This window comes from Zosterops lateralis, assembly GCF_965231275.1.
Source record: "Zosterops lateralis genome assembly, chromosome: 18".
In the NCBI taxonomy this organism is placed as follows: Eukaryota; Metazoa; Chordata; class Aves; order Passeriformes; family Zosteropidae; genus Zosterops; species Zosterops lateralis.
Window position 1 is genome coordinate 5,122,091 of NC_139778.1, and position 14,347 is coordinate 5,136,437.

General features: G+C 44.0%; 1 protein-coding gene across 3 annotated transcripts in view; it reads right to left on the reverse strand.

Moving 5' to 3' along the window:
* Positions 1-439: 439 nt before the first annotated feature.
* The window catches only part of GAS7 (growth arrest specific 7), a gene marked incomplete at its 5' end in the record, with an annotated part of 76,930 nt that continues 63,022 nt past the window's right edge, over positions 440-14,347 (reverse strand). For all 3 annotated transcript variants that reach the window (XM_083874670.1, XM_083874669.1, XM_083874671.1), the window contains 7 exons: positions 440-1,811; positions 2,542-2,640; positions 3,925-4,004; positions 5,729-5,852; positions 7,682-7,810; positions 8,896-8,974; positions 11,583-11,657. In XM_083874670.1, the coding sequence (XP_083730796.1) occupies positions 1,698-1,811; positions 2,542-2,640; positions 3,925-4,004; positions 5,729-5,852; positions 7,682-7,810; positions 8,896-8,974; positions 11,583-11,657 (700 nt within the window). In that variant the 3' untranslated portion in view covers positions 440-1,697. The remainder of the gene's footprint in view (positions 1,812-2,541; positions 2,641-3,924; positions 4,005-5,728; positions 5,853-7,681; positions 7,811-8,895; positions 8,975-11,582; positions 11,658-14,347) is intronic.

Here is a 14,347-nt window from a genome sequence, read left to right on the forward strand (position 1 = left end):
ACTAGTAAAGAGATGGTTGAAAAAAAGGGAGCAATGGAAAAATATAAGAGAATTTGGTTTGAAATAATAAACCAGAAAAATCACCACTGCAGCAATGTTATAAACATGCTTCAGATGAGACTTTTCTGTGTCTCAGTTTGTATTTGTATAGAGAAATATTGACTCCTAATGATCTAATCACAGCATTTGGTGAAAAAAACCTGGAATAGCAGTAGAACAAAAGAAGAATGCAGTTCTGGGGCTGGGGAGAAAAACACAGTAACAGTGAGATAATATGGAGCAAAACTGTGGATCAAATGAAATAGTATGGTTTGGGATATTGTAGCTAAGACCACAGTAAACACTGAGTAAAGGCCACAGTGGTGAGAATCAAGATTTCTCCTGCATCTAAAGCAAGAATCTGAAAAATCTTTGCATTGTATGAAATGCTGAAAAAAAATATTAACAGCGACACTGAATACTCAATCAGGAGTAGCAGCAGAAGAAAATAAATACCTTTTCAAAACCAGTCTCCAAACTACATAACACTATTTTGCTAAGAGCAATGTTGAATTTTTGGTGGTTTGCAGTATGGGTAACATAGAAAAAAACTTAGGTTAAGACTCTGATGGTACAGAAGTGCTGGGCACCTACATCTACACTGAATGCAATCTAGCATCACATATTCATGGCACCTTTGAAAATCAGGCTCCAAAAAGATAAAAGCCAAAATTTAGTGGGACAAACCTGGTAATAACAAATATCTAAAGTCTGTGATATTCACCTGAAGAAACCAACAAAGGAAATTTAAACCTGAATCCCAAGTAAATTATTAGAGGGCTGTCTTTAAGGAGATTCTGTGGAAAAACATCTTGCATGAGCAGGAAAGATTTTAAACATCTCATTTATTCCTTGGAATATGACCTCCTTCTGTCATTGAGGGCACTCTGACAGCTAATGAGGTAGGTATAGTACAACCAAGTCTTTCCTGATAAAAAAATTGTGATGGTAACACTTTCAAACTTATCGACTGGCCGACAACAGAAATCATGAAAATGGGTTTATGTATCCCTGAGAGGGAGTATAAAACAGGAAGAACAGGAATCTTCTCCGTAGATTTTGGGAGAAGGGCCATCACTTCACTGCCATGGTGAAAGACAGTTTTATATGAAAGCAATGTCTCCGCACAACACTGCTGCAAGATGCACAGATTTTAAAAAGGGGGGAGCCAGGAAAGTTAATTGACTTGCCTATGGCCATGACAGCAGTCAGTGATAGACCTGGGATTCATGATCAGGACTTCCTTGCCTCCTGCATCATATTCAGTTATCTCCTTGCTGGCCAGAGGCTCTCTGCGTGGTTGTTCTAACATACTGGATAGAGAAAGTCATGCAAGGGGTGGAGCACAAAGTCACTGAAGAACAGAGCACTTTCTGTGCCAGGAAGCAGATTTCTCCTGGAAGCTGCGTGCAATTGGGAACCTCTGGTGGGAAGCACACATCTGTTTTTTTCACCCTGGAATGTCTGGTGCTTAAGGCTTAGCACAACGAGGACCATTGTAATGACTAAATGGAACAGAGATAGCCCATACAGGCATAAATTACAAGGTGTCTGTCTGGTAGTGAAAACAACCTTTTCCCTATGCTCTTCTGACCCTTAAAAACAAACGTTAGCCTGCTTAAATTCAGTGGACTCATCACATCCAACTATAGATCAGTCTATATTTCCATGTCCACAGGTCGGATATCTCCAGTTTTGTGTTCTTTTACCCACAGTTCCCTGTCTTTGGCAGGATCCACTTTCCGAAGCAACTGATCCACAAGTTCTACTGTCTGAAAGGAAGAAAACAAGAATCCAAATGTCAAGGGCACACTTCAAGCAGAGATTCATTGCTCTGACATGCAGAGCAGCTGTGGGCATGCCTACACTGCATCTGCAGACTAGTGAGAGCTGCACATACATGAGACTGGATGGACAAGACAGGTCTGAACGTGCAGTCTTGTGGTAAGCAGGGAAGAGAAGACTTAACATGAAGAAGCAGAGACAGGTTTCCCGTGCCAGGCAGCAGCTTGGCAGCCTCTGACTCCTGTCCTGCAATCTGCACCTTACACCAAACACAACTGTATTCAGTTAGCATGCATCCCCCATATTTTAATATTTGATAAATGGCCAGTTTATAATAAGGAAAAAAAATATATATACTCCCTTTTCCAACAGTGAAACAATTCAGCATCTTCCTTGCTTGTGCAAACAGAATACCTCAAGGAGTAGTGCATCCTGCTGGGAGAGCTAATAACACCTCATGCTGGCCAAATGTACTTCAGCTGATTGTCTCCCCCAGGAAAGCTGTGACCAAGCAGTGTGAAATGTGATCAGAGAGTGCTGGAGGAGCAGGACTGCAGGGAGGGAGGCACCACAGCACTGCTGCAGACTAACAAGCTGCCTGCAGACACTTCTCCCTCACCCTTTGTCAAAAGCCAGGCAGACCAGGTCAGGAGGGACCATCACTGCGCAGCTGGAGGGCAGTGAAGAGCATGGAGAGCAAACACAAAGCACACTTACACTTTGGTTGAACATGTCTGTCTCGTGCCTCAGCTGTGTGTACTGGCACAGATGCTGCCGAATCATCTCCACCCTTTCAACTTCTAGTCTCTCAAGCTCCTGGACATGAAGAAAAACAAGTCCATATTTTTACTGGAACCTGAGCTTGGAGGCCCAGAGAAAGGATGATAGACAAAAGGCTGCCAGTAGGTGTGATACTGCCCCAGGGTCATGCTTTGGAGCTGGGCTCTGTGGTTGCACACTCCTCTGCTCTGCAAAGAATAACAAACAACAAGCAACAGCAGTCACCTCAGCCTGAGCCTAGCAACAGAAAAGAGGGTTAAACCTTTCCAAAAGGCTCCAAACATGAGACAACCAAGGCAGAGAGTAGAGCCACTGCAAGCAAGAGGGAATCTGTTTCCTGCAAGAAGTTGTGCATACTGTATTGCTAGCTACAGAAATCACGGTGAATCCCTGGGGCAGCAGAAAGCCCACTGGGGTGGATGGCTCAGACCAGCCCCACTCCAACCAGACACCTGTCAGAGCACAGCTCACCAGATGATGAGGTAGGACAAGCTTCCACCTCGCTCAGCTGGCAGTAAGCAGAACCCAGCAGCCCTTTAGTTGGAAAGGCAGGTGATTTCTGTCTTTCCTCCTGATATTTTCTGCCTCTCTCTTCTTCTGGATTCTGATATTATGCCCCCAAAATCTGCATTTAGTCCTTCTGGACTGAATACACTGAGCACCGTGTGCAGTTTTGGGAACCACAATCTAAAAAAAGACATTAAGCTGTTAACTGTCCAAAGCAGGGCCAGAAAGATAGTAAAGGGTCTACAGGAGAAGCTTTAGAGGAGGCTCTGGTGAGATCCCACCTAGAGCAGTGCAGCCAGCTCTGGGGCTGGCAGCACAATAAGGATGTGCAGCTTCTGGATTAAATCCAGAGGAGGCCACAGAGCTGCTCCAAGGCAGCTGGTAGCAGCCAGGCTGAGACAACTGGTGCTGTTAAGTCTGCAGAGGAGATGGCTGTGAGGCTGTTAAGTCTGCAGAAGACATGGCTCTGGGGAAACTTCAAAGAAAATTGTGAAATTGTGGAATAGAAAAAGTCATTAATGTATAAATGGGTCTGATGATTTATTGTGTGTTTTTCTTGTGCATTACTTCATCCTTCCTAAGGACATTTGAGTGTTCTGGCCCCTAAGCAGCCCTGAACTGGTTTAATGCCTTCTGCAAAGAAACAATTATTCCTTCTTTCCCCTAACGATGAGTTTTTCTTAGGACTGAGAATGGGAAACACAATGTAGAGATTTATCATCCAATTTTCCCCACTGCTTTGCACTGATGATGTGAATGATGAATACTGTAGGCTATTACAATTCTGCCAGGGTAGTTTTAGCTGTTACATACCAGAGTGGTGGTCACCATCTCCTCAAACCACTTGGACTGGGCTTGATTGTAAAGATCCACACAGCGCATCAGGTCATCCCCTGAAAGAGTCAGGATGGCAACACATCAATCTTTTCTAGCCAGAGCTCAGAAGAAAAGGGCAGGGCAGGTTTTGTAGACCCCAAGAATCTGAAGATGAACCCTCGTGGAGCTCAGAGGAGTTCTCCTACATAGTATTTGTTACATACGACCAAGATTTCAACTAAATGCATGCAATTGATATATGGCAAAAAAGGAGGTGATTTGGGTGAGAATGAACAGGGGGCAAAGACAAGACTTTGAAAGAAAAATTAAAAAGCATTAAGAGTGGTATTTTACAAAATGCCCAGAAATAGAAAACGACAAGTTACTTCAGTTAAAAAAAAAAAAAGAAAACAAACCATAGATGGAATGTTCTATTTGAAAAATAAAGTAATTAAAATGAAAAATCAACAATGGTGAGCTCTGGAACTGCAGGGTAGCACTCTGTAGGTGAGACTGCAGTGTAAGAGGTCTCTGTCTGAAAGGGGAGCAATGCATCAGGCCCCAGCTGTTGGCTGAAGGGATGCTGATCACTCCTCATGCATTCTCCAGCCTCTGGAGATGCCCAATTCCAGCTGAGCTGCAGCTCCTCCTGTGATCAGGGCAGTAACACAACAAGTTCTTTGTGTTTTTGCCTTTGTTGCAGGACTCTGCACGGATGGAGGGAGAAAGGCGGGTGGCAAAGTTGCAAAACAATTCTCAGAAATTGCTGCTTTCCAGCCAGGAAATTCTTTGTTCTTTACATGAGGCTCAACTTGTCATTCCCTCTCTGATCTTCAGCTCTTCCTTACTTGTTCAATAAAAATCAATTATAAACAATTTCTAAGGACCCAAGGAACAAAGAGAGACTGTGAATTTTCAGGTGAATAAAGAACATCTCTCAAGGAGCCTCCTGTTGTTAAATCACTTTTCTTTCTACTCAAATGATTGGCTGTACATGTGGTGACACTTCCAGTGGCTCTTTCTTCTCAGTCTCCTTAAAACCCAGACACCTATTCTGAAGTTTTAAAAACTTCAGAACTCTGAAGGACCACTCTGCCAAGGAAGAGCCCTTGTTGAAGGGATAAAACCCAAGGGATGAAGGGATGGAAACCCGAACTAAAACTCATTTTCAGCAAAGGTAGTAACTGAGCTGCATGTATCAGCTTTGCAGATCTCAAAAAAGTTCCTGATGGATCCTACAGATGTGGTTTGAGCCTCTGTAAAATATGCCCAGGTCACGGCAAGTGGCTGTATCCTCAGTACAGTACAGCACACACTACTATATCCTCAGTATTCCTAGCAGAGGAATTATTTTAGTCACTGAGTAGCAGTGGAAAAATGAAAAAAAATCACTTTCAAGGAAAAAGACAGTAATAGTAAGTGTAATAGGCACCCACAAAGTTGTGGGTGAGTGTGATTTAGGAAAGAACCAAGGAAGGAACTATGATTTATGGAATAAACACCCTCAGCTAAGCTTCTCTGAATCTGACTTTGGAAGTTCCACAAACATTCAGTAATCTAAGGACACTTTCATGAAAGCAGAAAGATGATTCACCCTACTTTTGTTGTTCTCACCTATCAATAATTTGTGACATCTGAGCTGGAAAAACTAGGCTTGTTTCTTCTGAGGATTTAACGTTACACAGATTTGTAGCATGGTTCACTTTCACTTTGTGGCTCCAATATTAAAAACCAAGAACCACTTGAATGGATGGGCAGGTGCATTTCACCTGGTTCTTGCCATCTGCTGACAGGCACTCACCTGCCTGGGTGGACTTCCTTCTGGCCTTCTTGATTTCCTCTTCTGTCTTGTTGCTAAGTTTCACCTCTAGCTGCTGTGTTTTCATTTCCAGATCCTTCTGCCTCTCTGTCAAGGCTTTCCGGGCCTTGGAGTAATGAAAGAAGAGTCAGTAGTTACAAAGAAAAAGAACTGGCAGCTTTCAGCCATCCAGGACTCCTCCACACAAGTGTTTCTCAGCAAAGAGTCAGCAACTTTGCATGAAACTGGGCCCTAACAGGGATTCAGGTTCTTACAACACCATGAGGAGTTCACAGAAGTGTCCTACAACCACAGAGGAGTCACCAACAACAAATCAGAAATGCACCTGAACTCTTCACAGAGTCTTAGAAAGGTAAAGGACTGATGGCATAATTGGGCTCTCCTTTTTTTTAATAGCTTTCCCATTATTTCTGGAAGAAGAGAGAGCTGGAGCCTCTTTCAAAATGTCTTAAGCATCATTACCAAGATACCTCCTCCATTCACTCTTCTTAGGATCTGAATTGTTTAAATAATTTCAAGTATTTCACAAAATTTGTCTTTAAGTATGTTCTGGACTCAAGGTACACCTATGACAAACTAACAACAGGAACTTAATTCAGAAAAACTTATTCAGGTTCATGCCAACAGTAGAAATCAAGAACCTGAGGTCTGGTTACAACTGGCAACTTGAACTACTTTACTTAGAAGTTCTCCAAGCTGTTAAAACATGATTTATCAGTAGAAATATATATTATACAGGTAAATTAGTAAAGTACCTTAACAAATAAATATTGTTACATGCAGGCTGATAAATACACAAAAATCACTTGTTTTACATGGATTTGTTCTAAAACATGTCACATTTGGTTTTTTACTCTGTAGCAGTGTTTCAAACTAAATTTGTATGACTGTGTTTTCTTAGCATCTTGCCGTTTTCTGCAGTCACACTAGCCTAAACGTTACTGGTGAAGCATTCCTGGAATTTTTTCCATGTGCAGTTCTGGGTCCTGCAGGACTGGAGAGAGAGCTGGAGGAGAGCAATCAGTGAGAGCCCGAGTGCTCCACAGGCACTGCAGTCACAGCTCTTCCCTGTTCTCATTCCTTCTTCCCAAGGTTACTCCTAATTCCCTCTTCCCAATATTCCTACTGAGTTGCTTTGCAGATAGGAGTGTGAAGAACTTGGTGTTTTGCAGAAACAAACATTCCTCAGCCTAACGACCTTGTGTATCCTGCAACAGCTCTTTCCCTGGGGGAACTCCTGCTGAGCTTTAATGAAAGCACAAACAGCTTCGGGGATGACTGGGAATGGTGTTTTCCTTTCTATTTTACACCCAAAAGCAAACCTCATGAGGATACAATTTGGCAGCTAAAGCACAAAGCATCCCCATTTCTGCCAGCTGCTGCTGGGAGATGATATTTTGTGGGTCTAACTCCCTGCACCACAAGCTCAGCTACCTCCTGGTTCGTGTTACATCAGCCCATTACTGGGTGCTGCTGCTGTTTGGATTTTTTCAGTGAGGATGTTTCTTGTGAAGGGTTTCTGATGTGCCAGACCAGGAGGGTCCAGCTGCCCTTCTCAGCTGTCAAACCAGGTGAGCTTTTGACCTGACCCTGCTGCCATTCCAAGGCAAGGTGTTCTAAATTTTGAGGACAATAGATTCGCACAAATAAGAAGGATTTGCATCAAATATATTAGAAATTTATTGCCCCAAGTTGGGAAAGGGGAGGGTGAACCAAAAAGCCACTTTCAGCAGTCAGATGTTTGCCCCCCCACTTCCCACATCTCAGCTAAACACCAAACTACACCTGGGGTTGGGCAAAACACAGCTAACAGTGAAAACCCTCTGCAGGAACAGCTGTGGTCTTTTGTGAGAGAACAGAAACTCTGCATGGGGCAGCTGCTCTCTGCTCAAACCAGCAGTCTCAGAAAGCCTCCAGGCTGCTCCCTGCTCCCACCTTTTCCACGGCTGTGTAGCGGCTGGCCAGGTGCTTCCGCAGGTCCGCGATGTGGTGGTCACACTTCTTCATGTCCTTCTTGAAGTTCTCTCTGAAGTTCAGCAGGGGTTTCTCCACCTCGCTCTGAAGCTTTAAAGGAAAACAAAGGAAGGAATGGCAGTAATGAGGAGCCAGACAGGGATTCCTGGCTCTTCACAGAACCACAGAATCGCTGGGAGAAAACCTCCAAGATCAGCAGGTCCCATCATTATCCCAGGGCTGTCAGGTCCACCACTAAAAGTCCCTTAAAGTTCCACATCCACATGTTCTTTGCACACAAACAGTGGGAAGGATTTAGAGGATGCTACAGGAGTTTCTGTGCAGAGTTTAAGGAGAAGTAAAATAATGGAAAAGCCCCTCTCTACCTGGCCTGCCTACACACACACATATCACTCCAGGACGCATTTTTTTTCCTTTTGGAAAACAATACAGGAGGACAATGGGGAGCAAAAAGTATTTCACTAATTACAGCCCTGATGTCGAAGTTTAAGGCAGGGCAGTGGGTTACCAAGGCAGCAGCTGGTTGCCTGAGTAACCTCTGCTGAATTGCTTACAAATGGTGCAGAGCTGTAATTTTCCTCCAGAACATGGTTGAGATATCTGCCACTGTATTGAACTTGAACACCCACAGAGGTTATCAGAATGTAGCAGGATTCAAGAGCATGTCACATGCGGTGGAAAAAACCCAGACAAATACCATAATTTGTGGGCATCACTTGAGATAAAACCCAAAAATAGCATGATGTTGCCAGCACACTTTTGAGAAAGGCTAATGATACAAAAAAAGCCAGAGTTGTGGTTCTTTTCTTTCCAGACAGGTGAAGTAGATTCTTGCCATATATTACTTTTCATTTCTTCCTTTGCAGAAGTAAAGTGTACAAGCACTAGTTACATTTACTGGCTGGAACACAAAGCCTAGGTAAACATCTAGAATCAGTTTTACTTCTTTTTCATGAAAAATTAAGGCTAGATATGTTTTAATTTACTCACCAGATAGACTAAATAAAGTGGTTTTGGGAGGAAGATTGGACAGATTTTCGGTAAGTTTGTTCACCAACTTATTAATTCTTCTAAATTTCTACTACATACATGTTTATTTCTCCCACTAACGTCCACTGAAGGGAAAGGCCCACGAATTCAGGGCAAAAATCTTTTAAAAAGAAAGAACCATTTACCTTAGAAGAAAATTTGAGATGAACCTCCGCTTCATCAGCTAAACTCTTCTTGAGCTGAGCCCAAGCTTCTCCCAGTGTGCTGAAGGAAGAGAGGGACAATGATCGGTCTCCTGCCCACCCTTCCTCATGGGATCTGTCAGACAAATCTGGCACAACACTTTGTACCACATCCTGATCAGCAAAATCATGGAAGAGGGTAACAGAAATCTGAGAAAACAACCAGCCCTTGTGACCAAGGCAGAATTGTGTTGGCATTGTTTGCAGCGGATCTTTGAAAACACAATTGATGACAATCTCCACTTACAGGGACACCAGAGCCTCCATCAGGAAGATCCTTCAGTATCCTACCCCTACCACAACAAAGTTTCCACCAATGCAGTTCTTCCACTGCAACTTCTACTTTACACCCTACTTCAAAATACAGACTTTCGCTTCAGGTGAAGAGTCTTGGAGAAGCTTTTCAGCACTTGAAGACTTCTCCATGGTCTTTTTCTTTCAGATAATTTCCAAGACAGCAGCAGCTGAGGCACACTCCTCCAGCCCCTCCATGACAGCTTAGACTCCTCTTAAAGCATCATAACCAAAACCCCACTGCCCCCAGTACAACTCCAGTGGCTAAACTGATAACAGATTATTTCGTATCAGACACTCTTTTTTTCTACATATTTCAACCTGATTGCCTTTTTAGACAACAGCATGAAGTTGTTGATGAATAAGCTTGTGATTCACTATAGCCAGATCCCTCTCCCACAAACTGTTATGTAACTGTATCTTTCACATCCTGTGAAAGTATAAAACCCGCTGCTTTGTCCTCATTAAAATGCATCTTAATTCTTTTTTCAGTTAGATTTTCCATTTTAACACAAGAATTCTGAATTGCAACCTTTTCTTCAAATTACACATACCAACCCTCCTAGCTCTGTCACATCTCTGATTACAGTAAATCCAGCATTTCTTCCACCACAGGTTGTTCATTACAAAAAACATTTTAAAACCCCCTGGACTTAGGACAAACCCTTTGGGATCTCATTCCACAGCTACTTTCTGCAGTTTAGTTGTTGTAAGCAGTGGGTTTTTCCTACCTAGTTTTTTGCACATGAGGTTTTATTTAGGCCACCATTTCTCTTGTCTGCCTACGAGAATCTCCCATCACAAAAAGCAACACTAAATTAAGAGCTGTGATGCCTGACCTACTCTCTTACTCCATCACTGCAGGAATTTAGGTTGGCTTGGCATTGTTCTCTATGCATATACAACAATTGCTCTTCACCTGAGTTTTCCCCTAAGTGAAAGTTTGATGGTTTATTCTACCACTTTGCAAACGTTAAATAAAGCTGAGTGATCTACAGCTCCTGGATCCTTCTATCTCTTCTCTATCCCCTTTTCAGGGATAATGAGATTTGACTGTTCCTGATAGCCTGAAAAATCACCTGTCATCTGCAATCTCAAACTAATGATCTGTCACCTCTGATGCTTCTGCAAGGACTTGAGTCCTCAAATATGGTGTTCATCAGCTGAACAACTCAGATACACCTACAGAAGAGCTCCCAGTATTTCTCCTTCCCTGAGGCCCTCTCCCACTGCCCATTTTTTCACTGACACTAGCCCTGTCATCTGATGCAGGAAGAGCTGCACTGGACAGAGCTTTCAGCTCCATGCACTCTGCACCATGTCATTTCCAGTTCCCTACTTCAATGTTTTTCAGGCTTGAGTGCTCATTCCCTCTCTTTTCACCTGCTCTGCTTTAGTTTCCTTTCCCTCCATTTTTCAGCCATTCCCTCCCTCTCCCACTGGGGGTAGGAGAAAGTGGAAGGAAGATGTGGAAGAAAGTGGTTTAGCTTTGCTAGGAGCAGGTGAGAATCCACCCCTAAGAAGAAAGGAGGACAGAAACCATTGTCACTGCAGGTGCTTAGGGCTGTGACAGCCCAGTTATCCTCTTGCCATTTCTGTCCTTGCCTCCTGGAAGTTGAGCAAAACACCTCATGTAGCTTCAGTGCTGGCAGAAACACGCTGTGTCAAAGCTGTGGTGAGGACAGTCACTTTCAACTTTGGCTTTCAGTGCTTAGAGGGCTTCTGGTGAAACAGACAGAGCTACCAAGTTCTGATTTTTCAGGAGTGGTGCCTTTGCATTATTCCTGAAGAACTGCATTTCAGTCTGAATTTCATTGCCTAATGTCTTCTTAATAACTTCCCAAGTGTGAAAATGTTGGGAATAAGCAGCAGTCTGCTGCTTTTCCTGAAGGGCCAGAACACTGATGAGAAGAGACTTTTTTATTGTCCCTCCTGTCTGTGCTGCTCTGATTGTACCAGCATTGACTTTATACATCTATTCTCAGTAATCTATATATATAATCTATATATTCTTCCATTTTCAAAGTAGTTTAGTACACATACATGCTAATCCTGGAAGGAACTAGTCCTGGCTACAACAAGGACAGCACACAAATCTGATTGGAAAGGCAACATTTTATACACATATTCCTAAAAATCTTCTCATCAACAACCTAAAAAAACCCAAACAAACAACTCTGAAGCAATCCCACCTTCCCTAACATGCCCAGGGTGCTAACCTAAATAAACCCCTGCTCAATGGGAGAGAGCTGGGGAAAATTACATGTACCTGCGTGGGAGAAAATGCCTTTTATATTAAAATTCATCTTCTGTGAAAGTCACAGAGACACACTTACCCTTCTTCCTGAGCAGCCAAGGAATTCTGAGACAGTTTGGACAGGTTCTTAGCATATTCCTCCTCAATCTTTATCCTACACTCCCATACACACAGAGAGAAAATAAAAAGACAGCAGTAAGTAAGCTTTAAGGCAGAAACCCACACATATAATTTGAAGAAATTCTCTGCATTTTAACAGATTTTGCCACAGGAATTTTCCTTTCAGTCTCCAGGGCTTGGCAGCACCAGTTTGATGAGCCGTCTTCTCCCCCCATATGCTAAAAATGCAGAGGCAAGAGCAGGGCTACATGCAGGACGGCATGTGAGACAAAATTAGCTGAAGAAGCTACAGTTCTGGAGAGCAAATAACAAGGACAGAGTGTTTCTGCTGTGCAACACAGGCTGTCTGCAGAAACCAGGAGCACGTGGTTGAGTCTGCTGTGAAATGTGAGGCTGCACATCCTTGAGGCAAAAATGAAGGAATGCGTTGAGCCTGGAAAAATCCGAATGAGATTTGGGGGGGCTGAAGTGCACCTTTCTTAGGGACACCAAATCTAATCTTCCTAGACATCAATGAAGACCTTGGTACACTGCCACACTACTAGGAAAGCTGGGGAAAGTAGAGAGTTGTAAAACAAACAAAGGAATTGTTGAAAGGGAAAGATACAGTTGATATTGATGAAAGGGGACCGTAAGTTTAGTTGTTCAGGAAGAGGTTCCTCAATAGCCTTATTTAATATTTTCACCAATGATTTTTAGTAAAGAAAGTGTCTAAAAGTTAATAAAATTGCTGACAGACAATAAGGATGCAGTAATACTTCCTGCCTTCTTTTACAGGTGACAAATCATGGCAGAGATGTGACAGGAGCTTCTGTCACCAACATGTGGCTGGTGCATCCCCTTCCCCTCATTCACCCCACTCACTGCCCTGTCCTTGTCTTCCCTCACTGAGAGACACCAGGAACAAGAGCTGAGCTTGCCAGGGAACAGAGGAGGAAAGGTGCTGGCACACAGCTGTTGTGGGAATGACTGGAGAGAGGAGGAAGAGTGCAGCTGTGGAGTGAGGGGTCAAGGGTATGTACTGACAGCCCAGCAGGGAGGGATAAGCAGCTGCTGGTGCAGAGGTGATGGGGCATCGTGCTTGAAACCATCTTCCCTGAGTTCTGCTGCCAGTGAGACAATTGTAAGGTGCACATGCCCCCAGGCACAGCAAACAGTTGTCTCTGTGCTGGTTTTTAACCCAGCTCGCTCAACAGAACATTTCTGAAAGAGCCTCAGACAGAAGAACTCCTGATCCTGTGCCAACTACGCATGAGGAGGAGCAAAACCTGCTCTAAAGTGTCTGTCCACAAAGACACAGAAGGTGGGGTATTTCTGGCATGCCCATTTGCAAGAGCTGGTTGAGCAAGTGCACTTTTGCAGGGCACATTTGAGCTAAAAGGGGTCCCCTGAGATAGCTGAGAGAGATCTGATGCCCTGGGCTGCTGAGGGAGAGGAAATGCCACACTGTCTTTATACTCACAGGAGTCCAGGGGAGGGAGCAGGTCTGGTGACACAGCTGACAGCTCCACAGCACAGCCATTGATTGGGATGTCCCTTCCAGCAATTGACTGGGATGCAGCTGGCTGAGGCCCAAGATGAGGCCCAGTTTGGTGTGACACAGCACTACAGACCTTACCCAGGAGCTGGGGGTCCTCTTCTTCCCCCTCCCATGAGGACAAAACCAGCCAGCTCCCCATGCCTGCTCCAACAAGACCAACAAACTCAGGCACCAAAGGCTACACTGCATTAGGACCTCACTGTGAAAAGGGTTTGTCCAGGCACATTGCACCTGACATGCTTTAAAGACCTTCTTCAGGATGAGACTAATCTGCTCTCAGAAGCGACAATTTCTGTGGACTGGAAAGAGAGAACAGTTCAAAAGTAATAAAGGTGCAAATGTGTCTCCCCAGAGCTAAGGCTCACTGCTTTGGGCTCAGTTCCCAGCCACAGTTCTGGTCTACAGCCTTCATTGTGAACTTCATCCCTGCTGAATTTTGTCTTTAAGATGCCTTTGAGTGATTTTCTGTGGATGCTGGATGGTCAAAGGTGTAACAGTCTGCTGACTGTTCTGAGCTGCCCATGCAGCTCAGTCCTTTGTCTCATGAACAGAGGAGTAGCTGTCCATCTTCCATCTAAAAGGTCTGCTGCGAAAATACTGAATTTAAAATCCTGACGAGTTCTTCCCTGCTACTGCTGAAGGTGAGGAATTATTGAATGTAGTAGGACAGAAGCAACCCTCATGTTTTCAGAAGGGAAGTGAGTAGGTTTAGATTAGATACTAGAAAGAAATTCCTGCCTATGAGGGTGGGGAGGCCCTGGCACAGGGTGCCCAGAGAAGCTGTGGATGTCCCACCCCTGGAAGTGTTCAAGGCCAGGTTCGACAGGGCTTGGATCAATCTGGTTTAGTGGAAGGTGATCCTGCCCATAGGACTGGGAAGGATGAAACTGGATGAGCTTTAAGGTCCCTTCCAACCCAAAGCGTCCTGTGATACTCATGATTTCACAAGCACACACAAGACACCCTGTGCCTGGCGCCATCAATGCCTGTCCTAAATGCAGCACCAGACAAGCAAAGCCACTGGCTTTGACGGAAGAGTTCCTCACTGCTTCCAGCTCTGGCCTAGGCTCCAAGATTTTTTCAGGGGTTTGAAGAGTTACTTGTGCTGCAAACGAATGGGATTACTAAAAGGGCAGACCACCTGGCAAGGAGGAACATCAATAAAAGATAAAAAATAAAAAGGT